General features: G+C 40.1%; 1 protein-coding gene across 7 annotated transcripts in view; it reads left to right on the top strand.

Moving 5' to 3' along the window:
* Positions 1–24,478, top strand: part of LOC118815359 (phosphodiesterase 4D interacting protein) — a 133,740-nt gene that overhangs the window by 63,978 nt on the left and 45,284 nt on the right. For 2 of the 7 annotated variants that reach the window (XM_036581422.1, XM_036581423.1), the window contains exons 6-18: positions 860–983; positions 2,690–2,847; positions 3,792–3,948; positions 5,972–6,025; positions 13,806–13,943; positions 14,148–14,267; positions 17,998–18,090; positions 19,020–19,229; positions 19,322–19,480; positions 19,573–19,677; positions 21,143–21,280; positions 21,372–21,551; positions 23,443–23,637. In XM_036581422.1, coding sequence (XP_036437315.1) covers positions 860–983; positions 2,690–2,847; positions 3,792–3,948; positions 5,972–6,025; positions 13,806–13,943; positions 14,148–14,267; positions 17,998–18,090; positions 19,020–19,229; positions 19,322–19,480; positions 19,573–19,677; positions 21,143–21,280; positions 21,372–21,551; positions 23,443–23,637 — 1,831 coding nt within the window. Of the gene's footprint in view, positions 1–859; positions 984–2,689; positions 2,848–3,791; positions 3,949–5,971; positions 6,026–9,557; positions 11,444–13,805; positions 13,944–14,147; positions 14,268–15,316; positions 15,940–16,143; positions 16,264–17,997; positions 18,091–19,019; positions 19,230–19,321; positions 19,481–19,572; positions 19,678–21,142; positions 21,281–21,371; positions 21,552–23,442; positions 23,638–24,478 lie in introns of those variants that run through there. The other 5 variants (XM_036581421.1, XM_036581419.1, XM_036581417.1 and 2 more) reach the window with 4 other exon arrangements.

Below are 24,478 nucleotides of genomic sequence, written 5' to 3'. Positions count from 1 at the left end.
GCTGATTCAGGGTATGTGAAAATACATTTTCTGCTGAATTTGATATGCAGTAGTAGTTTCCCATAGACTCGAAAATGGGGTGTAACAGGTTTAACAGTACCTGTTAGCTAAACAAGGTACTCAGATAGAAGAAAAAGATGCTAAAATATGCTCACTTTAATCATCTCACCTTATTCTCGGGTATTAAATATGGATGCAGTAATGAGACATGAATTTTCCTTCCTCCAGAATGAGAAGGTTGCTCTGCATTGGTAGCTACTCATGTTAAAAGCTTTGCTGTGCTTTACTAGTATTTCTTTTTCTGCAGGCCACCAGCAGAAAGGAAATGGGGTTTATATACATTAAACAAAATATATTTTCCCCATAGCTTGAATATCAGATTAACTAGGACACTTCTGGCTCTCTGTTTGTGAAATGTTGAGTCTCTGTGTTGAGCTGCTGATGAGCAATGTGGGGGAAAGCGCAGTGGTGAAAAGCCCCTGCTGTGAAAACTATTCACACTTCTCCAGAGAGACAGCCATACTGACATTAAATGGACATTCTGCAGCTTTCTGGATATTAATAAATCATGTACAGCTGCCGCAATGAAAACAGTATTTAAACACAATAAAAACACTTTTATAAATGTTGATTTGCTGGTTTGCCAACAAAGATGCAAAATCTAGTTCACTTCTGGTTTTGTAAATCACACGTTTCCACCACACAAACACATTCCATCAATGTTATTAAAGAAAACATGCTGTATATTCGAACTGAAGAACCTCCAAAATAGACAGAAACTGCATGTTATGGCTTCTGTGTAGAGGAATTCATCTCAGTGAATGTTTCCTAAAGTTTTTCTAATTCTGTGCCCTGATAGCACAACAGCAGAGAGCCTGTCCAATCAGAATGAAGCAGAGGTGCAGCGTCGCTGTGAGGAGAGGCAGCAAGAGATCAGCCACTTGCATGAGATTCTAGAGACTAAGATTCAGCTACTGCAGGAGGTACAAAACAAACATACAGAATCTATTAAAAATCTTTATTACTGTTATTTTTTACTAATTGTTACACTTTGCTATAGTATTTAAACAAAATTGTACAGTTAATTAATTACATAGTCTATACATAATCAACAGGATATGTTTTCATGTCAACAAATGATGGCAAAAAGTTGTTTTTTCTTTAAAACTAGACTGTATGCACAACAATAACTTTTTATCGAATTCAAATCAGAATAAAATATCTCTCCTACTTACAAACACACTGGCAGACATTTGACTAATAGTTTAAAATTCACACTTTCAACAGAACTTCTCCACTTGTTACAATGAGCTGTGAGTGAAAAATTAGTAATATCAAATTTTACATTTCTTTTGCTGTTGCTGGCAATAACTGCGACTTACAAGGGTTTAGTATTTAGTATTATATCATTGCTGTTGGAACAAAACCTTGTATCTCCAATATGGTAACTTTACATGAAATGGAATAAACTTCCTAACATGCAATAGTGTGATATAGTAGTGTAATAGTGTAACCTGATTTTTTCCCAAGTAATTCTGGAGCATTTCTGTTCAGTTTTTTTTTCGGAAATTTTAACACAATGTAAAGGATAACTGGAGTTTTCAAATTATGCAAATAATAGGAAAAACACAAAAAAATGGAGATACAAGGTTGTTGTGTGACAGAAACGATATACACCGATCAGGCATAACATTATGACCACCTCCTTGTTTCTACGCTCATTGTCCATTTTATCAGCTCCACTTACTATATAGGTGCACTTTGTAGTTCTACAGTTACAGACTGTAGTCCATCTGTTTCTCTGCATACTTTGTTGGCCCCCTTTTACCCTGTTCTTCAGTGGTCAGGACCCCCATGGACCCTCACAGAGCAAGTACTATTTGGGTGGTGGATCATTCTCAGCACTGCAGTAACACTGATGTGGTGGTGGTGTGTTAGTATGTGTTGTGCTGGTGTGAGTGGATCAGACACAGTAGTGCTGCTGGAGTTTTTAAACACTGTGTCCACTCACTGTCCACTCTATTAGACACTCCTACCTTGTCAGTCCACCATTTAGATGTAAAGTCAGAGACGATAGCTCATCTGCTGCTGCACAGTTTGTGTTGGTCATCCTCTAGTCCTTCATCAGTGGTCACAGGACGCTGTTGGCTGGATATTTTTGGTTGGCGGACTATTCTCAGTCCATCAGTGACACTGAGGTGTTTAAAAACTCCAGCAGCACTGCTGTGTCTGATCCACTCAGACCAGCACAACACACTCTAACACATCACCACTACGTCAGTGTTACTGCAGTGCTGAGAATGATCCACCACCCAAATAGTACCTGCTCTGTGAGGGTCCATGGGGGTCCTGACTACTGAAGAACAGGGTACAAAGTATGCAGAGAAACAGATGGACTACAGTCTGTAACTGTAGAACTACAAAGTGCGCCTATATAGTAAGTGGAGCTGATAAAATGGATAATGAACATAGAAACAAGTCATAATGTTATGCCTGATCAGTGTATTATGTTTGTCATTTCTAAGCACTTCATCTGTAACTAGTGATACATGCAGGAGAAACTGGTCTCTAATTGGATCATTTTACTCAAGATCTATAAAATCTTCCACTTGAAATGGCATTTACCTTACAGGAACATTATGAATGCTAAGCGTAGAGTTTGACCAGTTGTGTGGTTGTGGTCCATCAGGAAGCTAAGCTAGCCCGTAGTGAAGCTGAGAAGATGGCTGCCCTAGCTGCCTCAGAGTCGCAGCGTTGCATGACTCTGGAGATAATGATGGAGGCTAAGGATGCTGGTAAGGGAGAGAGCTTCTCTGGAGAGCAGGAAACACTGGCTGAAAATGAAAGGTGAGAATGTGTAATTTAAAGCCACACAAAACAGGTGTTCATATGCAAACATGAAACCTGGTGCACAGAAACGCACCAGCCACTTTATTGGAAACACCTACCTTATAATTCCGTCATACTGGCGCATGATCAGACTACAGCTCGTCTGTTGATTTACAGTTTGTGTTTGTAATCCTTTAGCCCCTCTGTGAGTTTCTGACCGCAGAGCTGCTCTTGGCTGGTTATTTTTGGGTGCACTCTCAACCCAGCAGTGAATGATTTGTGGGAATGATTACTGCTGTGTTGAGAATGGTCCACACCCAAAGGAATATCTGGCCAGCAGTGGTTCAATAGTCAGAATCTGACCAATAATGAATGGGTTAAAGGATGATTGAGGATAATTTGTGCATGACAACAGAAGTTACTATAGTACACTTACACTTATGGTCAAAGGTTTGGTATCACTTGCCATATTCACAATATTTGTTATTTTATACACAGTAATACAGTCTACAGTGTGACTTTAAAGATTACGAACTATTTTCCAGAAGCTATTTATAGATATTCAATGTTTCAAGAATGCTGTAAACAGAGAGGTTATTCAATGACACAAAATATACTGTACCTTTCTATTTAAATTAAGCTTTTGACAAGTTTTCTGCCTTGACATTTGATTTTAAATATGCTGAATTCTGGAAATTCATTTAATTACAAATGTTACTTGATGCTATATAGTCTTATTGGTTATTTTAGAAACTTGTGCAGCTCATTTCATCATGCCGGACACATTTCTTAAGCTAATATTTCTAAGGTCATTCTAATTATTAGAAATCTGCGAAATTGCACAGGACGAGCAAATTAGAATCATATGCGTTTATCTACAACCAAATTCATTTTCTATCTATGTTTTTCATCTGATCTAGTGTCTGTGTACCTGTAGTTACCTCTGTTTATCCTCCCTTCAGGCTGATAGAGGAGCTGAGTGAGTCTCTGCGCAGTAGAGAGGAGGAGGTGGCGTCTCTGAATAAGGAGAGAAGCTCACTTACTCACAGAGTGACTCAGCTGGAGGAGCAACTGCAGGTCATGAACAAGTCTCTGCAGCAGAAAGAAAGGGATGCAAAGGTATATGCTGCTATCTTGGTGAAATACAATACCCACAATGCACTGATTATTCAGCACTGATTGGATCTGATTGTATGAAGTGAAAAATATTTTCGCTGTCCAAAGAAAAACAAGTATCTCTGAAATGGCAACTTTACAGGAGAAGACAAAACGTTCTTTACTTTTAATGTGAGTTAATGTACATAGACTTTATTTCAAGCAATTTCGGAGCATTTTTATTGGTCCGTTCCTCATGAGATTTTCACACAGCTGATTTTATTAAATTATGTCAAAAAATGAAAAACAACATAAATGACACACTTGTCTTTTGTGGACTGCAATGATATGTCAGATTTTTAAAATATTTTTGGGCAAAAATACAGCATATCGTCTCTGTCATACCAAGACATTGAGTTTTTTTATATTTTATTTTATTGCACCACTTGAAAACACAGGCTGCCCTTTACATTGTTCTAACATTGCATGGTGAATGGACCAATAGAAATGGTCCAAAATTGCTTCGAATAATAACATTAATGTACATTAAAGTTCTGTTGTGTGTTTCCTTGTGATAAAGTACCTTTTTGGAGATGTTTTGTTATGACAGTGGTGATATGATGTTATACTGTAAAACCCAGCAGTCAATTTCATATGACACATTGGTAGTATGTTTATATGTGGACCATTCTACAAAATGACTTCAAACTCCAGTCCCACAGACATGAAAATATAAAAAAAAACAAAAAACAAACAAGTATTCAGAACTTATATATACTAGATATTTACAAGGATACTGTTATGATCTAATTAACCCAAGAGCATAAATTAAGATAGTAATAAGCTGAATATACACAAAATCATTTATAGTGTACTTACTCTTGGAAGGTGTCTGTCTCACACTCTAACCCCTAAATTTCAACTTGTGAAAATAATACTTTCATTTTTTCAGTGTGTTTATTTAAAGATCTTTTTGATCTCCTAAAGTGAAGTTAAACGAGTTAGATTTATCAATAGTTTAATGTTTCAATAAAAAAATTGCTGTCCAATTTTCATATTACTACTGAAACACAGAGTTTTAGACCCTAGGCGGAGCCTTATTTTAGCCACACCCCTGCATTTTAGAGCAGGAAGTCAGACTGCATCCCTGCCCCTCATGGCCACATGGTGAGCAGTTAGATCCCACTGTTTTGATGTAAAGTTGTCCCAGTTTTCTGCAGTTAAGTAAACTTTTTTTTTTTGTTGTTTTTTGTGTTTAAATGAAAATACTATGATTTTATGTGTGTACAGCTGTTCAAAGTTGTGTTTGCTAGTCAAGTACTGGCTAGTGTTTTTGAGTTCTGCTCGAAATGAGCTAAAATTGTAACTCAAAGTAAAAGGATTTTAGTCTAAAGTTCAAGTCCGTATCATTAACACAAGCCCACATGCTAACTTATAAATCATTGCATGTGTGCGGAGATGACGGTGTGTGTCAGTTGGGTGTGAGAGATGGAGTTTCTGATATATGAGCCGGCACGTGAGATCAAAATGTAACTCAGGCCGTCAGGCACCAATGTTGAATTACAGTTCAACATTAAACCGGGTCATTCTAGCTCCTGCCTCAGGCCCTCCATCGAGCCAAATGACCACAGAGGTTCAGATATCTGACTGTATTTATAAACAGACACACACACTCGTGCCATTATATGTAGGTCAGTGGGCACCATGGCACATGCAGACCTTCTACAGTGTTTTTCCACATGAGTTTATATAGAGACTGTGTAAATCAGTCCAACAGTGACATACAGTAACAGTCCTGTGGATCCTCTTTGTTTTCCAATTAGATTTGCAGACTAAGCCACATATGATCATATAAATATATATATATATATAGTTGTTGAAAACTCATGAGCCATGATGCATGACTCTGTAGTGCAGTACAGTATACAGTTTGGTATATACTGTACTTGGAAGTAGTTGGAAATATGTTTTATGTAGTATCAAGAAGGAAATGCTGTTTTTTACTGTACTTAAAATAGTAAGCAGTGCTCCCTAAATCTGTTTCCAGAAACTTCAGGAAGACCTGGGCATGGGGAAAACTCGCAAGCAACTTGAAATGCAGGTAAGAGGATTTATTGTGGTGTTGTTGTTGTATCAAAGAAGTGCTTGTAATACAACTTTGGAGCAATGCTTATTATTATTATCATTATTATTATTATTATTATTATTATTATTACTATAGAACTTTTCTGTATAAAAGTGGTTTTATTATCATAAATTGTCTATATAAATATCATAACTGAGTTCATTTTTCACCTAAACAGACAAATAATTATTACCAAGATCGTGTATATATATACATATATCGCTGCTGTTGGAAGAAAACCGTGTATCTCCATTTTTGTCATTTTTTCAGTTTTTGGCATAATTTGAAAATACCTGTTGTCCTTTACATTGTGTGTAAATTTTATTATAAATTATTTTTTATAAAGAAATGGCCCAAACTGACTTGGAAAAAAATCTGGTTCCATATTATTATTATTATTATTATTATTATTATTATTATTATAGAACTTTTCTTTATAAAAGTGGTTTTATTATCATAAATTGTCTATATAAATATCATAACTGAGTTCATTTTTCACCTAAACAGAAACATAATTACCAAGATATAAAAGTCATAACTGAGTTCAGTCAAACACAGAAACAATTATCAATTAAATTATCATAGTTATTACTTTTATTAATAGTTGTTCGTATTATTGGAATTTTATTAATCATCATATAATCATTTTAGCAAATACTAGACTAAAAGGAGAGTAGGTTATTTGCACACCCTGAGGAGCTCAGTGGAGTGAGAGTATTTGTTTGTGATGGTGATGATCAGTGGTGGGAGAGAGACACCTAGTGGAGACCTTCTCTCAAAACAACATCAGACACACTACACCCAAACACACAACCTCAAAACATTCAAAACTGCTTTCTCTCCTTTTAAAATTACTTTTACGTGCCAGTGTATTTTCCGTGATGAATTTGTTAGTTTTATCCTTCAGCTCTTTTCTGTCTTTTCCATCTGTTTACATGTAGCAACTGCACATTTGATCTCAGGTTAAATGTGTCATGCTCTGTAAGGTGAGGTCACATTACTTAATGTACTATTTTGCAGACACAATGTTATTTTGAACCGGCTGACGCCATATATTTATAAAATCCCAGAATTCCCTTCATAAAGCAAATGAGTTTCCCTTCAGAGAAACTGAGAGTGAATGAGTTATCTGTACAGTAATTATTTCAAAGATTTAGCTCCCCCATGAGTAACATTTGTTCCCTTTTGTGAACTATTTTTTATTGGTTTTCAAACATTCTGCTCATACCGGGTCTCAGCTTGGGCACAGCAGGAAAAACTGTACTCAGTTAAAACCACCAATGAGTTTTCTGTCATTTGAAGCAGTAAACACTGACCTCATGCTAGTAAAAGCCACTGCTGCACTCGCTTGATTAGGATAAATAGGTTTTTGATTAGGGACCGTTTATGGCTGAGCGCTGTTATGACGTTCCGTCTCTTTTGTCTAATTCCCGGAGGCTCTTTGGGTGACAAATTCACATCGGGACACCAAACAAACCTCCTGGATGTCCAAACATTCCTCGAAAACAAATGGAATCTTGCAGTATTTTATCAAAAGTCAACATGATTCATCTGACCATGTGTGTTTGGTTTGTCAGAAATGGATTTGCTTGCTGTTGGCAGCCGTGTCAATGGAGTTGATGATAATGAAGTCATTTGTGTACTGCAGAAAGCATATGCAACTGTATTAATCATTATTAATCTTCTTGTGGGGACAGATATTAATGCTAAATCTCTGTTAGGGCCACATTAAGATCTACATGGCCTATTTTTAACCAGACCCCAGCAAAATTTTACTAAAAAATGAATCAATGAATCAACCGCATGTTTTTTTAATCATCATGATGGCGATGTCTACTGCTTGGCCTTCCAGCAAAAAAGGAAAGAAAATACATAGCAAATAGATAATAAATGAGTTTCCATGATACTTAGCATATCTGCACAGGAAATTAGAGTACATTTGTATAGCTTGAGTACATCCGTACATTCCCAGATAGCAAGATGATAGCAGGCCACTGTTGGCCCGCTGACAGCAAAGCTGGCGGCCCACTGGCTTTCTGCTCAGCATTCTCCAGGTAGCCCACTGCTGGTTAAGCAGAGTATTGGACAAAATGCCACATTTCTAATAACACACATAGTAAATATAGATTATTTCTGAAGATGTCAATATATGTATATGTTCAGATGAAGGATGAAGACAAACCCAGATAGCAAGCATATCGGTCCACTGCTACTGCTGGTCCACCCGCAGACCACCTGCATACAAGATCTAACTAGTTTTGAATCCCCTCAAAAGAGATTTTAAATGCAACCAGCTTTTTGGACAACAAACTACAAATATTACAATCAATTGAGAGGAAGCAAATTAATGATTAGGCCTAATATAAAATGATTTTATAGCTGTATGACTGGCTGTATTTATGATATCACTGTCATATAAGTATTTACTAAACTAACTTACAAAGCCTAAGGAATAAAGATATGAAGGACAAATATGTAAATTAGACTGTGAGTTATTAAAATGTGGGTTATTAAAACTAATCATTAATTTGTTTCCTCTCAATTGGTTGTAATATTTGTAGTTTGTTGTCTGGTTGCATTTAAAATCTCTTTTGAGGGGATTAAAAACCAGTTAGCCCTTGTATGCAGGTGGTCCGAGGGTGGACCAGCAGTGGCAGTGGACCCATATGCTTACTATCTGGGTTTGTCGTTATCCTTCATCTGAACATATACGTATATTGACATCTTAAGAAATAATCTATATTTACTATAGTTAATGCATATGTATACTTACTTATTCTTCATTTAGATCTTTATTTATTGATTGATTGATTGATTTACACATACATAAATAGGCCTGCTGTTTTTTTTTATTATTATTATTTTTTTTTTGACGTTATGCTGCTTTTAACTATGGAGCCCCGCTGGTGACATCCTGTATAAATAAAAATAATGCGTGGCCACAACTTAGTAAGGCGTGGGAATGAGATGATTAAGTCGTGGCCACGACTTAGTAAAGCATGGGAACGAGATCCTAATGCGTGGCCACGACTTAGTAAGCCGTGATCCCGTTCCCACGCTTTACTGGCCACGACTTAATCATCTCATTCCCGCGCCTTACTAAGTCGTGGCCACGCATTAGGATCTCGTTCCCACGCTTTAATAAGGCGTGGCCACGAACTATTTTTATTTATACAGGATGTCACCAGCGGGGCTCCGTAGAAACCGAGTGGCATGACATGCATCACTTTCGCTTCTCTGTGGGGGGAAACAGAGACTCTGCTCTGGAGTCAGCGCAATCTGTGTGTGCCGCTTGTAATCGAAAAGGAATGTCTGGATCCAGATCAGCGACAGCGGTTTCTGTGTGGGTCAAACCAAAAGCGGCCCCGCAGGTGGGAAATCACAGAAACCGAACATATCCGTTGTGTTATTGTGAATGGGAGATGAATTTAAGTGGACCAAGCTGTGAAACCATTCCTCATTTTAGGTACAAAAATGGAAACGATAAGAGCTACTGTCCAGAAATGCCTCTGTTAGAGAGCAGGCTAAAATGCTCCCCCTCTGTTTGGAATGGTACAGTCCGCTTCTCTGCTCTCTCTCGCCGGCGCTGCCACATCGCTGGGTCCGTTATCTTCACAGCGGCTCTCGCCAGCGGGAGGAATCGCCGTGTCACCCTCGTTAACTCGCTTAATGATGTAAAATGAAGAAGCTGACTTAAAACGGGAACCTCGGATGCGATTAATGCCGTTTTTGAGACATGACATCTTGTGTTTGTGCTCGAGGAGTTGGATGTAACGTGTCATGTCGGCGCGAGCGCGATGGTCACACTCGGGAAGTGTGAAGGTGTCGCGAGACGACAATAAATATCATCTGTGTGCTGTGATGAACCGCAGCGTGGACCGAGATCGACACTGATCCTCTTTGAGAAAACACCGTGGATCTAAGAAGGACATCGATATTTGTCTTTTGGGTTCAGCTCTATGAGTGCTCATCCATACGTTGACTGATTCTAAGACGTTCCATAACGTAAACTACTCGTCATAGGTGCTTTAAAGATCTAATTGTGATCAGATTTACGGAATCCTTCCTTTGACATTTCAATAAAACTGTTATAATCATATAATAGACCTTCTACACCTGTGACGCCATAAGACTCTGCATTTAACCCCTGCTGAAATGCTGGACTCAAAAACGAAGGACCTGTGCCGTATCTGCGCCCGGGAGCTGTACGGTAACCAGCGGCGATGGATCTTCCACCCGGCGGCCAAGCTGAGCCTGCAGGTTCTGCTGTCTCACGCGCTGGGCAGGGAGCTGACCCGGGACGGGCGCGGAGAGTTCGCTTGCAGCAAGTGCACCTTCATGCTGGACCGCATGTACCGCTTCGACACTGTGATTGCCCGTGTAGAGGCACTCTCCATCGAGCGCATGCAGAAACTCCTTCTGGAGAAAGAACGGCTTCGGCAGTGCATCGGTGGACTCTACCGCAAGAATAACGCTGATGACTTTGGTGCCGGATTGGCCGGTGGCACCGCAGAGGCCTCGGTTGTAGACATATCTGGCTTATCTGATTCTAAGTACAGCTCACTCATAGAAGACGATCTGACGTACTCTGTGTACGAATCCTGGGCTGAGCATGAAGCTCTGGATCACCACCAGCAGGCCGTGCATCACCACCACCAGTGCCATGCCGGGTCAGAATCCAGCTCAGCACAGCGTTCCAGGAAGTGCAGGGGATGTGCCGCGTTGCGGGTGGCCGACTCCGACTATGAAGCCGTCTGCAAGGTGCCCAGGAAGGTGGGCAGAAGCACCTCGTGTGGACCCTCAACTCGATGTTCTGCCAGCATTCTGGGCAGCACAGAGGTAGCTTGCCCTGACCCAGCCCTGATGCCTCTAGAGCCAGATACTCAGTCATCAAGCCTGACCGAGGTCAATGAGAGTGCACAAGTCTGTGAGGCAGAGCACAGCAGTATCAGCCCAGCAACATCTGTGGAGTCACTGGACACTGCAGTTGACGTGAGTCAGCCTTGCACGGCAGTCCATGCGGACCTTGTGCAGGGGGATATAGAAGAAGAGAAGGTCGTGATCCAAAGGCCTGAGAAAGAGCAGAACCTCAGAACTGGCTGTGGAGGTGGACTAGAGCTAGCTCTCAGTCTGGTCAAGAGTTTTGAGTGTCGTCCAGTCCAGGTCCCACGAGGCAGCCGGCTGCCTGTGCCTATCAAGCCTGCCGCCACTCTCCCAGAGGGACCTCTCTCTTTGCTCCAGGTTCCTCAAGCAGGAACAGATTGTTCTTTCTCCCCTCAAACCATTGACGTAGTTTCTTCCAGCATCCAGCAGGAGCTGCAACTGGAGCTGTCTGAAATGGAGGAGCTTTGGCTGGATGATTATGTGCAGTGTAGGCCTCTGGGCATCCAGAAGGTAGAAGAGAAGATTTGGAGACAAATCATCTAAGATTATGCTTTAGCTTGATACTAATCATTGTAGTTCATCATAAGTCTTTCTGGTTGGGCAGGAAGCGGTGAAAAAAAAGAGAAAAGCATAGATTCAGTTCTGAGATTTTACTGTTTGGCTGCGAGCTGTAAATTCATTCACACAATTATGTTTATGTAGCCTTTACATCCGTCTCTTTGTAGTATTCCACATTTGTGACCTCGATCCATTAGTTGCTCCTCATCTCTTAGCAACATTTTCACAGTCATGACAACTGTCGTCATAGGCAACAGTACATCCGGCTACAAGGGAATCCTCAAGAGGAATCTTCCCTTGCTACGCCTTCAAAAACACATGCAGTGTTTAAGGGACTAGTATAGCTTTATATGTAGGATTATAGTGTTGTGTAAGTGAAAAGCAGTCTATCCAAATTGTTCTGTCTCTTGTAATATACCTAATAGTACTCAGCAGGAAAGCCACAGTATTACCCTAATACTTAATACCTGTAATGCTTGATCAGTATTAAATGTGGACCGAGTATGTCCAGATTATGACAGAGGTACAGCAGAGACGAAACAGCAGATTGTCATTAATGCACAGTGTGAGTCTTTTAAGCTCCAGCAGCTGACCTGTGTTCACACTGGCTCTCTGGTTCTTGACCACACCATCCAAAGCCAAGTATAATCTGTTTACCTCTCTGCAGGTAGTGCTAGATTAGATCCCTGATCTGCTGAGTAATGAAGTAGCTCTGTTCTTCTTGTAATCCTGGATTAGTAACCTATGAATTTAAGATGAGGAGCAATAGGCCAGCTTTAGTCAACTGTATGCTCAGGAAATAAGCCCCCCCAAGCAAAAAATCGCTTGCATTATTTCTTTTCTAATGCTTGGTTAAGCGTCCAGTCGCCTCACTGACAGCACCAATGTTAGCCCACCTTGTGCTTTATGTCAGTGCAGAATATATCACACGTCAACCCGTATGAATCTGAAGAAAATCAGAACTGGTAAAATTATTGTCGTTGCTATTGATTTTCATGATAGAAACGTACTGTATACACCGATCGGGCATAACATTATGACCACCTCCTTGTTTCTACGCTCATTGTCCATTTTATCAGCTCCACTTACTATATAGGTGCACTTTGTAGTTCTACAGTTACAGACTGTAGTCCATCTGTTTCTCTGCATACTTTGTTAGCCCCCTTTTACCCTGTTCTTCAGTGGTCAGGACCCCCATGGACCCTCACAGAGCAGGTACTATTTGGGTGGCGGATCATTCTCAGCACTGCAGTAACACTGACGTGGTGGTGGTGTGTTAGTGTGTGTTGCGCTGGTGTGAGTGGATCAGACACAGCAGTGCTGCTGGAGTTTTTAAAAACTGTGTCCACTCACTGTCCACTCTATTAGACACTCCTACCTTGTCAGTCCACCTTGTAGATGTAAAGTCAGAGACGATAGCTCATCTGCTGCTGCACAGTTTGTGTTGGTCATCCTCTAGTCCTTCATCAGTGGTCACAGGACCCTGTTGGCTGGATATTTTTGGTTGGCAGACTATTCTCAGTCCATCAGCGACACTGAGATGTTTAAAAACTCCAGCAGCACTGCTGTGTCTGATCCACTCAGACCAGCGCAACACACACTAACACACCACCACCACGTCAGTGTTACTGCAGTGCTGAGAATGATCCGCCACCCAAATAGTACCTGCTCTGTGAGGGTCCATGGGGGTCCTGACCACTGAAGAACAGGGTAAAAGGGGGCTAACAAAGTATGCAGAGAAACAGATGGACTACAGTCTGTAACTGTAGAACTACAAAGTGCACCTATATAGTAAGTGGAGCTGATAAAATGGACAATGAGCATAGAAACATAGAAAGGAGGTGGTCATAATGTCATGCCTGATCATTGTATGTAACTGGTTTGACCCAGTTTGTGGATGGGTGGGTTAGAATGGACAGGATTGGTGCTGTATTAAAGGCAAGCATACCAAGTTTGAGAAAAGGACAAGTAGTAAGAGTGAGCAAAAAAAAAGATCCAAACTGAAAACGAAAAACAAGGAAATGAGCAGCATGTCGCCCTGGAAAAGGGACTTCCTGAGGAAGTTGTAGAGAACAGCCAGAGTCCAAATCAGTTCACTGTTAGCATGTGTGTGTGTGTCCTCCCACCAGCCATGTTTATTATTTTAACTGTGCATTGGACATTGTGGAGAATATGTGCCTTAGAAAATGAAATGTTATTTATTTATTTATTTATTTATGCAACAATAACTACATAGATACCTGAAGAAAACGTGTATGTGAAAAAATAGGATCTCATCTCAGAAATGTGTTTGTTTTGTTTGTGTGCTTTCCAGAAGCTCATTGGTGAGCAGCAGGCTCAGCTGGTACAGTATGAAAGTGCAGCGGGTCAGTGTGTGAGTGAGCTGCAGAAGGCCCAGCTTCAGGTCCAGTCCCTTCAAACTAAGATCAGAGAGAGCGAAGTCAGCAACAAGGTACCACTTTATCATGTTGTAAAGGCTTTAAAATGTAAAAGCAGTTTAATCTGTTGAGTTATTACTTATAATAACCTAATGGTATTTTTCTGTTGTTATGCTGCCATGGAGTTTTTTGTTTTGCTTGTTGCTATGGCATTACAGTGTCTAAAACAGGAGGTATGATGTCAGTGTGTTATAGAGGGGTTTTTTGTGTGTTTGCAGAAGCTACAGCAGAGACTTATGGAGATGGAATGTGAACTGCGCTCTGTCCGAGAGGCGGCACACGGACAGGAGAGAACGATTCAGACCCTGAGTGACTCTCTTAACACCAAAGACATCGAGGTGTGTTCATCTCAGCCAATAGTACAGTAATCTGTTATCCGTTTAGGGCCTTCACAATAAGCCATTAAACTACTTTACTCTATTAAATAAAATCATCTACTGAAATATTCCTTCTAGATGTTTCGGCAGTTATTATTTGCCACAATGCCTGATGATAATGCGTGATTTATATTCTCTCACTGGTAAGAAGAAATGTGTGATCAACAGTTATTTCTATGCATTTTTGGCAGCACAGCCACAGCTTACACTGATCAGGCATAACATTATGACCACCTCCTTGTTTCTACGCTCATTGTCCATTTTATCAGCTCCACTTACTATATAGGTGCACTTTGTAGTTCTACAGTTACAGACTGTAGTCCATCTGTTTCTCTGCATACTTTGTTAGCCCCCTTTTACCCTGTTCTTCAGTGGTCAGGACCCCCATGGACCCTCACAGAGCAGGTACTATTTGGGTGGCGGATCATTCTCAGCACTGCAGTAACACTGACGTGGTGGTGGTGTGTTAGTGTGTGTTGCGCTGGTCTGAGTGGATCAGACACAGCAGTGCTGCTGGAGTTTTTAAACATCTCAGTGTCGCTGATGGACTGAGAATAGTCTGCCAACCAAAAATATCCAGCCAACAGGGTCCTGTGACCACTGATGAAGGACTAGAGGATGACCAACACAAACTGTGCAGCAGCAGATGAGCTATCGTCTCTGACTTTACATCTACAAGGTGGACTGACAAGGTAGGAGTGTCTAATAGAGTGGACAGTGAGTGGACACAGTGTTTAAAAACTCCAGCAGCACTGCTGTGTCTGATCCACTTGAACCAGCGCAACACACAACACACCACCACCACGTCAGTGTAACTGCAGTGCTGAGAATGACCCACCACCCAAACAGTACCTGCTCTGTCCATGGGGGTCCTGACCACTGAAGAACAAGGTAAAAGGGGGCTAACAAAGTATGCAGAGAAACAGATGGACTACAGTCTGTAACTGTAGAACTACAAAGTGCACCTATATAGTAAGTGGAGCTGATAAAATGGACAATGAGCATAGAAACATAGAAAGGAGGTGGTCATAATGTCATGCCTGATCATTGTATGTAACTGGTTTGACCCAGTTTGTGGATGGGTGGGTTAGAATGGACAGGATTGGTGCTGTATTAAAGGCAAGCATACCAAGTTTGAGAAAAGGACAAGTAGTAAGAGTGAGCAAAAAAAAAGATCCAAACTGAAAACGAAAAACAAGGAAATGAGCAGCATGTCGCCCTGGAAAAGGGACTTCCTGAGGAAGTTGTAGAGAACAGCCAGAGTCCAAATCAGTTCACTGTTAGCATGTGTGTGTGTGTCCTCCCACCAGCCATGTTTATTATTTTAACTGTGCATTGGACATTGTGGAGAATATGTGCCTTAGAAAATGAAATGTTATTTATTTATTTATTTATTTATGCAACAATAACTACATAGATACCTGAAGAAAACGTGTATGTGAAAAAATAGGATCTCATCTCAGAAATGTGTTTGTTTTGTTTGTGTGCTTTCCAGAAGCTCATTGGTGAGCAGCAGGCTCAGCTGGTACAGTATGAAAGTGCAGCGGGTCAGTGTGTGAGTGAGCTGCAGAAGGCCCAGCTTCAGGTCCAGTCCCTTCAAACTAAGATCAGAGAGAGCGAAGTCAGCAACAAGGTACCACTTTATCATGTTGTAAAGGCTTTAAAATGTAAAAGCAGTTTAATCTGTTGAGTTATTACTTATAATAACCTAATGGTATTTTTCTGTTGTTATGCTGCCATGGAGTTTTTTGTTTTGCTTGTTGCTATGGCATTACAGTGTCTAAAACAGGAGGTATGATGTCAGTGTGTTATAGAGGGGTTTTTTGTGTGTTTGCAGAAGCTACAGCAGAGACTTATGGAGATGGAATGTGAACTGCGCTCTGTCCGAGAGGCGGCACACGGACAGGAGAGAACGATTCAGACCCTGAGTGACTCTCTTAACACCAAAGACATCGAGGTGTGTTCATCTCAGCCAATAGTACAGTAATCTGTTATCCGTTTAGGGCCTTCACAATAAGCCATTAAACTACTTTACTCTATTAAATAAAATCATCTACTGAAATATTCCTTCTAGATGTTTCGGCAGTTATTATTTGCCACAATGCCTGATGATAATGCGTGATTTATATTCTCTCACTGGTAAGAAGAAATGTGTGATCAACAGTTATTTCTATGCATTTTTGGCAGCACAGCCACAGCTTACACTGATCAGGCATAACATTATGACCACCTCCTTGTTTCTACGCTCATTGTCCATTTGATCAGCTCCACTTACTATATAGGTGCACTTTGTAGTTCTACAGTTACAGACTGTAGTCCATCTGTTTCTCTGCATACTTTGTCAGTCCCCTTTTACCCTGTTCTTCAGTGGTCAGGACCCCCATGGACCCTCACAGAGCAGGTACTATTTGGGTGGTGGATCATTCTCAGCACTGCAGTAACACTGCCGTGGTGGTGGTGTGTTAGTGTGTGTTGCGCTGGTCTGAGTGGATCAGACACAGCAGTGCTGCTGGAGTTTTTAAACACCTCAGTGTCACTGCTGGACTGAGAATAGTCCACCTACCAAAAATATCCAGCCAACGGTGTCCTGTGGGCAGCGTCCTGTGACCACTGATGAAGGACTAGAGCATGACAAACACAAACTGTGCCGCAGCAGATGAGCTATTGTCTCTGACTTTACATCTACAAGGTGGACTGACAAGGTAGGAGTGTCTAATAGAGTGGACAGTGAGTGGACACAGTGTTTAAAAACTCCAGCAGCACTGCTGTGTCTGATCCACTTGAACCAGCGCAACACACAACACACCACCACCACGTCAGTGTAACTGCAGTGCTGAGAATGACCCACCACCCAAACAGTACCTGCTCTGTCCATGGGGGTCCTGACCACTGAAGAACAAGGTAAAAGGGGGCTAACAAAGTATGCAGAGAAACAGATGGACTACAGTCTGTAACTGTAGAACTACAAAGTGCACCTATACAGTAAGTGGAACTGATAAAATGGACAATGAGTGTAGAAACAAGGGGTGGTCATAATGTCATGCCTGATCGGTGTATATATGTATAGAGGTGTATGTATATATATATAAATAGGGCTTGACATACAGCGATAAATTATGTCGCAGTACAATACAATATGCTTAACACATTGTGGATATCGCCAGCACTTGTAGAACGCTGACCTGCATGTTGCATTATAAGGAGAGCAAAATTAGTCCTGTTTAACTAGATTTAGTGCTACACAGTATTGGGCATTTCGGTGTAATTTAGTTAAACTGCCCTGGAACTTGCCATCATGTTACCAAAAATAATGATCTAATACTTTGGAGTTTGTACCACACAACTGGTTGATACCTAGAATTTAAGCAACTGTAGAAGAAAATGTTGTCTTCTTAATTGTTTCCAGGTTTATCCTTTTCTAGTGATGTATTTTGGCCTCTTTGGAAGGCTGTGCATTGCAGTGATGTCAAGTGTTATAGTTACTCAGTCTATCATCGAAATATTCATGAGGTTGAGGTAAAACAACTGAACACTGTCTGAGCCTGTCGCACATTTTTATGTGTTGGCAGACAGGAAATAAATAAAAGAGATGCAAAATCAGCCCATTGGATAAGGTTTATGCTTCATGTCCAGTTTTCTTGAATTTGATTTCAGGTATTTAATGAGAAAATTGTTGATTCTCTTTGACCAGGTGGCTGATCTCCAGCAGCTCATTGAGGAGCAGAAGGAGCTTTTATGCTCTATGCAGCGGCAGAACCAGCAACACCAACTGCAGCAGCTACATGTGAGATCCTTTTTTTCTCCTTATCTCCTTCTTTAGGTTTGCACTGGAGCTCAGAGACTAATGGAAGCTTATACTCCACCAGTTAGCGCATGTAAATCATGCCTAAATCCTAACACGCTTGCATCGAGTTATCTTAAATACAGTTTCAAACTTCGGGCACTAAACATGTCTTGGCTGACTACGTTTGTACTAAGGCAGAGGTCTTTATTTATATTCAGTAAGGTCCAGTTAAAGAAAATTTTCTCAAGCAAAGGTCCGGAACATCATAATGACTAACTTGCATTATGATTCAGGGCCATATACTGTTTACTGAAGTAGCCTAGTAGGTATATCAGTCTTATGCAGTCAACAACTGAATGTCAAATCAAATAAAGTACAATTCAGTCATATTTCAACAATATTTATTGTCAGTTTTCTCTTTTTAGAGAACGCCATGTGAAATAACTTCCCCCTGACTCACTTTCTTCTCCAACTGCTGTGTCTTGCCTCGTCCCTCCCCTGTGTGTGCATCACTCACTCGAATCTCAGTGCTCATTGTAATGCACAGATCTGATTGGCTGAGTAGCGTCACTGTGATGTTTACAACGCATGCAATTGGTCTGTGAATTTCCCGGGCCGCTAAACCGCTACCATAGTGACTAGAAATGATAGGCCAATTAAAATAGGACAGCTCCGTCAAAATTAAATAATTCTCCATAGTTTATTGGTTATAGGTCCAGGTCCGCATAGGACAGTGTCTGGGTCCGGACTCGGACCACGGTCCGCCTATTAGTGACCTCTGTACTAAGGGAACAATTGTGAAAATTTTCACCAAGCTGTTGTTTTAAAGATGTATTAACGGCCGTGAACCTGAACTATATTTTCAGCATTTGTTCTTTTCTCCAAACGCATCTTGACCATGTGTTTTTTGTGACTCACTGCGTGTGCAGATGCCTGGGGCAGCTCCAGGCCAGCTGCAGGCTGAGCTTCTAGAACTCCAGGCTTCTCAGTTCTCATCTCAGCTTGAGCTGCAGCACATCCAGAGAAGCCAGCGCCAGGCCCAGAGGAGAGAGGATGACCTGACTCACACAAACCAGCGTCTCCTCACAGACCTCCAGGGCGCACTACATCACCGCCAGGAGACTGAGAAACACAACCAGGTTGTGTATTGAAAAAAAAAATATATATATATAAGTTTTCCTTCATGTCTTTAAATGTGTGTTGGTGAGTAACTGTGTTGCTGTCTTTGTAGGAACTGCTTGCTGCTCTTCAAAAAGCACGCTTTGACCTGCAGCAGATGGAGGAGAAGTGGAAAGAGGGAGTGAGGCAAAAGGAGAGGGAGGTGGAAGAAAGAGAGAGGAGTATAAGAGAATTGAAGACCTCTCTGCAGCACAAAGAACATCTGCTACAGGTGAGAGACAAACACATAACACGCGTACATGTAATTAAATCAAGTAATTATTGTTGTGAATTTCACATGAGCATAAAATGTGTGAACCACAGGACTACAGCGAGTTGCTGGATGGGCAGAAAGAAACTGGTGGAAACAGAGACATCCTCATTCATAAACTGAAGCAGCGTATTCAGGAGAGAGACCGAGCACTTGAGGTATACATTGATGCACACATACATGTGCAAAAACAAACATACAGTAGAAAACACATGCGAAAAACATCCAGTATGCAAACACGTATGAACACATTGACATTGCAGCACACACAAGCAATTCTACATGTATATACATATATATATATATATGCAGCATTCTACTGATTAGTTCAAACTGTAGTGAAAAACTATTTAAAAAAACAATTAATTGTTCAGATCTTAGGTATTTACAAGAATTATGTTTTGATTTATTTAAACCCAAGACCTTAACTGATATAGCAATAAGCTAAATATATACAAAATCATCATTTATGTTGTACTTTCTATTAGGAGGAGACTGTACCCTAACCCCTAAATCAAATCAAATCATCTTTATTGTCACATCACAATAACACAGAATATCTTAGGTGTGTAGCCCTCCTTGTAGTGCTTAAATACAAAAATATATAAAGAATATATTAAAAAATATATTACACTACACTATGAATATACACACTGATGTATACACTAAATTTAATGTTGTTTTTAAAAAGATCTTTTTGATTTCTTTAAAAGTGAAGTTAAAAGATTTAGATTTATTATGTGTTTAAAAACACTTTCCTGTTTTTTCATGTCAAAATGCAAAGCGTTTTAGTCCATAAGCAGAGCCTTATTTTGGCCACATCCCTGCATTTTAGAGCAGGAATTACACTGCAAATAGTTGTCGTTATCTAAAATAGTGTACTAAAATAATCATCACTCCAAAATTGAGCTTAAATCAGGCATTAATAAATTTATTCATCTGGCAGTGCTTTCAAAAAACAATTCAAGTGGTTTTTAGTCATACTACGCTATGCTGTGCTGGTATAGCAAGATATTAGGCTGCTTTATCCTAAAAAAAAAACATTTTTGGTCAGACAAATTAAACTTACTCTTAGGTGCACTAAACTGTACTCTCCTGAATTGATTCGCTATTTTATTTCTTGCACATCCATTCTCTTACAAGTGGTAAATTCTGTCAGTATGAATGGGTGACTCCAGCATGCCGGATGAAAAGTTTTTATGGCAGTGTTTCTCAAACCAATCCTCAGGGACCCCCATATGGTCCAGATTTTTGCTTCAACCTAATTTAAATAGGTATAAAACAATAATAAGGGCCGGTTTAAGAAGGTTTTAAGGTATTTAAAGCAGGGAGGACGAATAAAGTAAGAAGAAATAAGCAGGGGAAAATCTAAAACTGAAAAGTAGGCAGACTGTGAGACTCTGAAATTTGCAAGTTCAAAAATTTTAAATTTGAACCTGACCCAAGCCTGACAGATATTTGGAGAATAACATCCTGTCAGGTTCGCACAAATATTTCAGACTCTAACAATGGCTACCAAATTTATCAAAATGTATTTTTTTAAATACATTTTTCTAGTAAATCAGAATACGAAAGTGATGAAAAAATGAATGCATATTTTAACTGTTGTGTTATTTCCCCAAGCGTGCTGTAGACGAGAGGTTTGTGTGTGTGGAGCAGAAAGAGGATGAAATACGCAAACTGCAGCTGCTCCTCCGAGAGAAAGAGAGAGACATGGAGAAACTGCGCTGCGTGCTGTCCAGCAACGAGGAGACCATTACGGTATTAGTTACACGCACATACTAGCGCACACAGACAGATGATAGCAGAGTGTACGTGTTATTTGAACACTGTATGCCTGTGTGTGTGTTAGAGTCTGGAGGCGCTGCTGCGCGGTAAGGCTCTAGAGCTGGAGCAGGTGAGTGAGGCCTGGAGATGCAGCCAGCGGGATCAGCGTGAGAGCGAAGAGACAGACACCCGCAGTCTGAGAGAGAGAGACACACTGATCACCCAGCTCCAGACTGCCCTCCACACACGCACCAAAGAGACTGAGGTACACAAAGGCAGATTTCATTTTGGGAGATCTTGACACAGGAGAACACGCTAAAGATACATAATGTAACCTTTCAAGCAGAGTTACTTCAAATATATATAAATATCTTTTGCACATAGTAGCTTTCAGTACAGTGCAGAGGCACAACATTCAAAATATGTTCTTAGTAATGATGACTGCCATTTGAAATCACTTAGAGACTTGAGTTTCTACATCAGGTCGTCACAGATACCAGTTTTCCATTTCAAAAGCATTTGAGCCACATTTCCAACATTACCAGACTATAGCAACATATCCTTGCTAGTATGACACTTTTACCACATGTGAACCACAAAAGATGGAAAATTTACTGTTCACAATATATGTATAGAAGTTGCTCCTGTACTAAAATGTTTAACACCACAAACCTTATTAAGATCACACTCAGGTTTCGTACTTCAGGTTTGGTATATGAAGCTGATAAACTTGGTTCTCTAGCTTTAGATACCCAACCTGAAGTATGAAACCTGAGTGTGATCTTAGACTCTGAGCTCTGTTTTGTTCCGCCTGTAAAAGCAGTCACTAAAGTAGCTTTCTATCATTTGAGAAATATTGTTCAGCCTTTTCTATCTAAGAGTGATGCAGAGAAACATGTTCATGCATTTGTTACAAGCAGAGTTGATCACTGTAATGATCTTCTTACTGGACTTCCTAAGAAAACAAAACATCCTTTACAGCTCGTACAAAATGCGTCAGCATCCTAACAAAAACAACACAGAGAGAAAGAGCTGCACTGACTGTCTGTATTGTTCAGGATAGATTTAAAGTTCTGCTACTAGTTTTTAAAGCTCTAAATGACCTTAAAGCACCGCTTACATCACAGTGTGTCTGTCTGTTTATGTTCCAGCACTTAACCTAAGATCTGTAGATACTGACCTTCTACAAATACTTTCTGTAAAACCTTTTTACAGAATTTTTATTTTTCATTTATCTTTTATTAGACAGTCAAGCTCAGTACACACTTTTAAGAAGCATCTAAAAACACATCTCTTTATCTTAGCATTTCATTAAAACTCTGTCTTGTGGTTTTTATCTTTTAATTTGATCTGTGTCATCTTCTTATGATTCTAAATGAATACTTAGAATTTCTTGTATAACTATGTTTTATCACCTGTCTGTAAAGCACTTTGAGCTGCCACCAGCATGAAAAGTGCTACATAAGTAAAAAAATATATTATTATTATTATTATTAGTAATAGTAATAGTAGTAGTAGTATTAGACATCTGCTATTTTGGCCCATGCCTTCAAAATGATTGAAATGTAAGAAGAGATTGTCTGACTGTAGCAGGGGTGAGATCTCTTTAAACTTGTGCTGGAGTTCTGGCAGCTTTTGCTTGATCTAGAAGGCCAGACTCCCTTTTTTATACACAGAGACAGGACTGAGAAAGGACTGAGGAACATGGAGGAGATGGGGTGGTGATGGGGTATGAAAACTTAGTCATGGAAAATGGAATGTAGACATGAAATTTATAGGACGTTAGAGTGGAGGGAAGAGGAACTTCAGGCATGGTTCTCCTCCCAAACTGTTATTTCACTTATTTCAAAACTCCATTTTGAGAACTCAGCATCAAAAATGATGTGGAGAGAATGAAATATTAGCAAGTGCAGTGGATGCAGCTGCTAGCAAGCTGGCATCAACAGCAACCTTCAGTAGACCATCAATAAAACCAAAGCACAGAAATTATGGAATTCTTTATTTGCTGCTAAGTAACAATAGACATGTGTCGGCTAGATTAGATGGATATGGTACAAATCTAATGAACATTATAGGTATTGGATCTAAAAGACCTGATTAAAGCATCCCTAGTTCCCAACTGAGTAATTTTACTCTCTCTCCTCTCCTTTTTTCAGGAGCTGACAGCAGCTCTGCTCAGTAAGGTGTCTCTGGGCTCCACTGAAATCATGGAGGAGCTCAGGAGTCGGCTGCAGTTGAAGGAGCGACTCTTTCAAGAGCTGCTAGCGGACCGCAGCCGGCAGGCCCAGGAGCACCATGCACACGTCCAGGAGTTGCTCGGCGTAATCGACACTAGGGACCAGTACATCAAGGTAACAACACACCACCACTGACCACAGTTATTGTGTAGGTGATTGGAATTCAGATGACTTCTTATACAAAAAGCAATCGTTTGGCCAGAAACCAAATTTACAAAGTATTCGCTTTACCCTAAAATGTAGTCAATCCGCTGCAAAAACGTGATATCTTGGAGGGTAAAATCATCTCTTGTCTAGTCAATATATGTAATATGTAATATTTTGAGAGTTGTAAGAATATTTTAGGATCATTTTAAATACTTTCAGACATTTTTTTCCCTTTTAAATTGTTCAGATCTAGTTATCTCACTTCTTCTTTGCATATTTGCTTGAATTATTTTGCTTTGCAGAAAAAATCTTGTAACATTCTTACACCAATCTCAGGACAAGAAGTGTTATATATTGACACATTGACAAGATTTAAAAAAGAATTCATGGTAACACTTTACTGTAGGGTATGGTTCATAAGGCTACATGACACCTACATAAGCTTGTCATGACAACTGACATAATGCTGACCCTACATAAATGTTTATAAATGCTCATTGTAATAGGCGTCATTTGCTATAAAGGTTACATTTGCCAATTTTGATCAAAGTTAGCTAAAGTAGCTTTTACGTCAGATGACGCCTATTGGAATAAGCATTAATAGACATTTATGTAGGTCCATGTCAGTTGTCATGTCAAGCTTATGTGGGTGTCCGTAGCCTTATGAACTGTACTCTACGGTAAAGTGTTGCCGATTTCATTTGCCGAGATATTGTTTTATGGCACTGTCAGTCGAGAAATGTTTGGTGTCTGAAGTTTACTTCTTTAGTTTTGCACTGAAGCTCTGAGACTAATGTAGCTAACAAGT

This window comes from Colossoma macropomum, unplaced genomic scaffold (genome assembly GCF_904425465.1).
Source record: "Colossoma macropomum unplaced genomic scaffold, Colossoma_macropomum, whole genome shotgun sequence".
Classification (NCBI taxonomy): Eukaryota; Metazoa; Chordata; class Actinopteri; order Characiformes; family Serrasalmidae; genus Colossoma; species Colossoma macropomum.
This window is presented reverse-complemented; position numbering and strand designations above follow the sequence as displayed.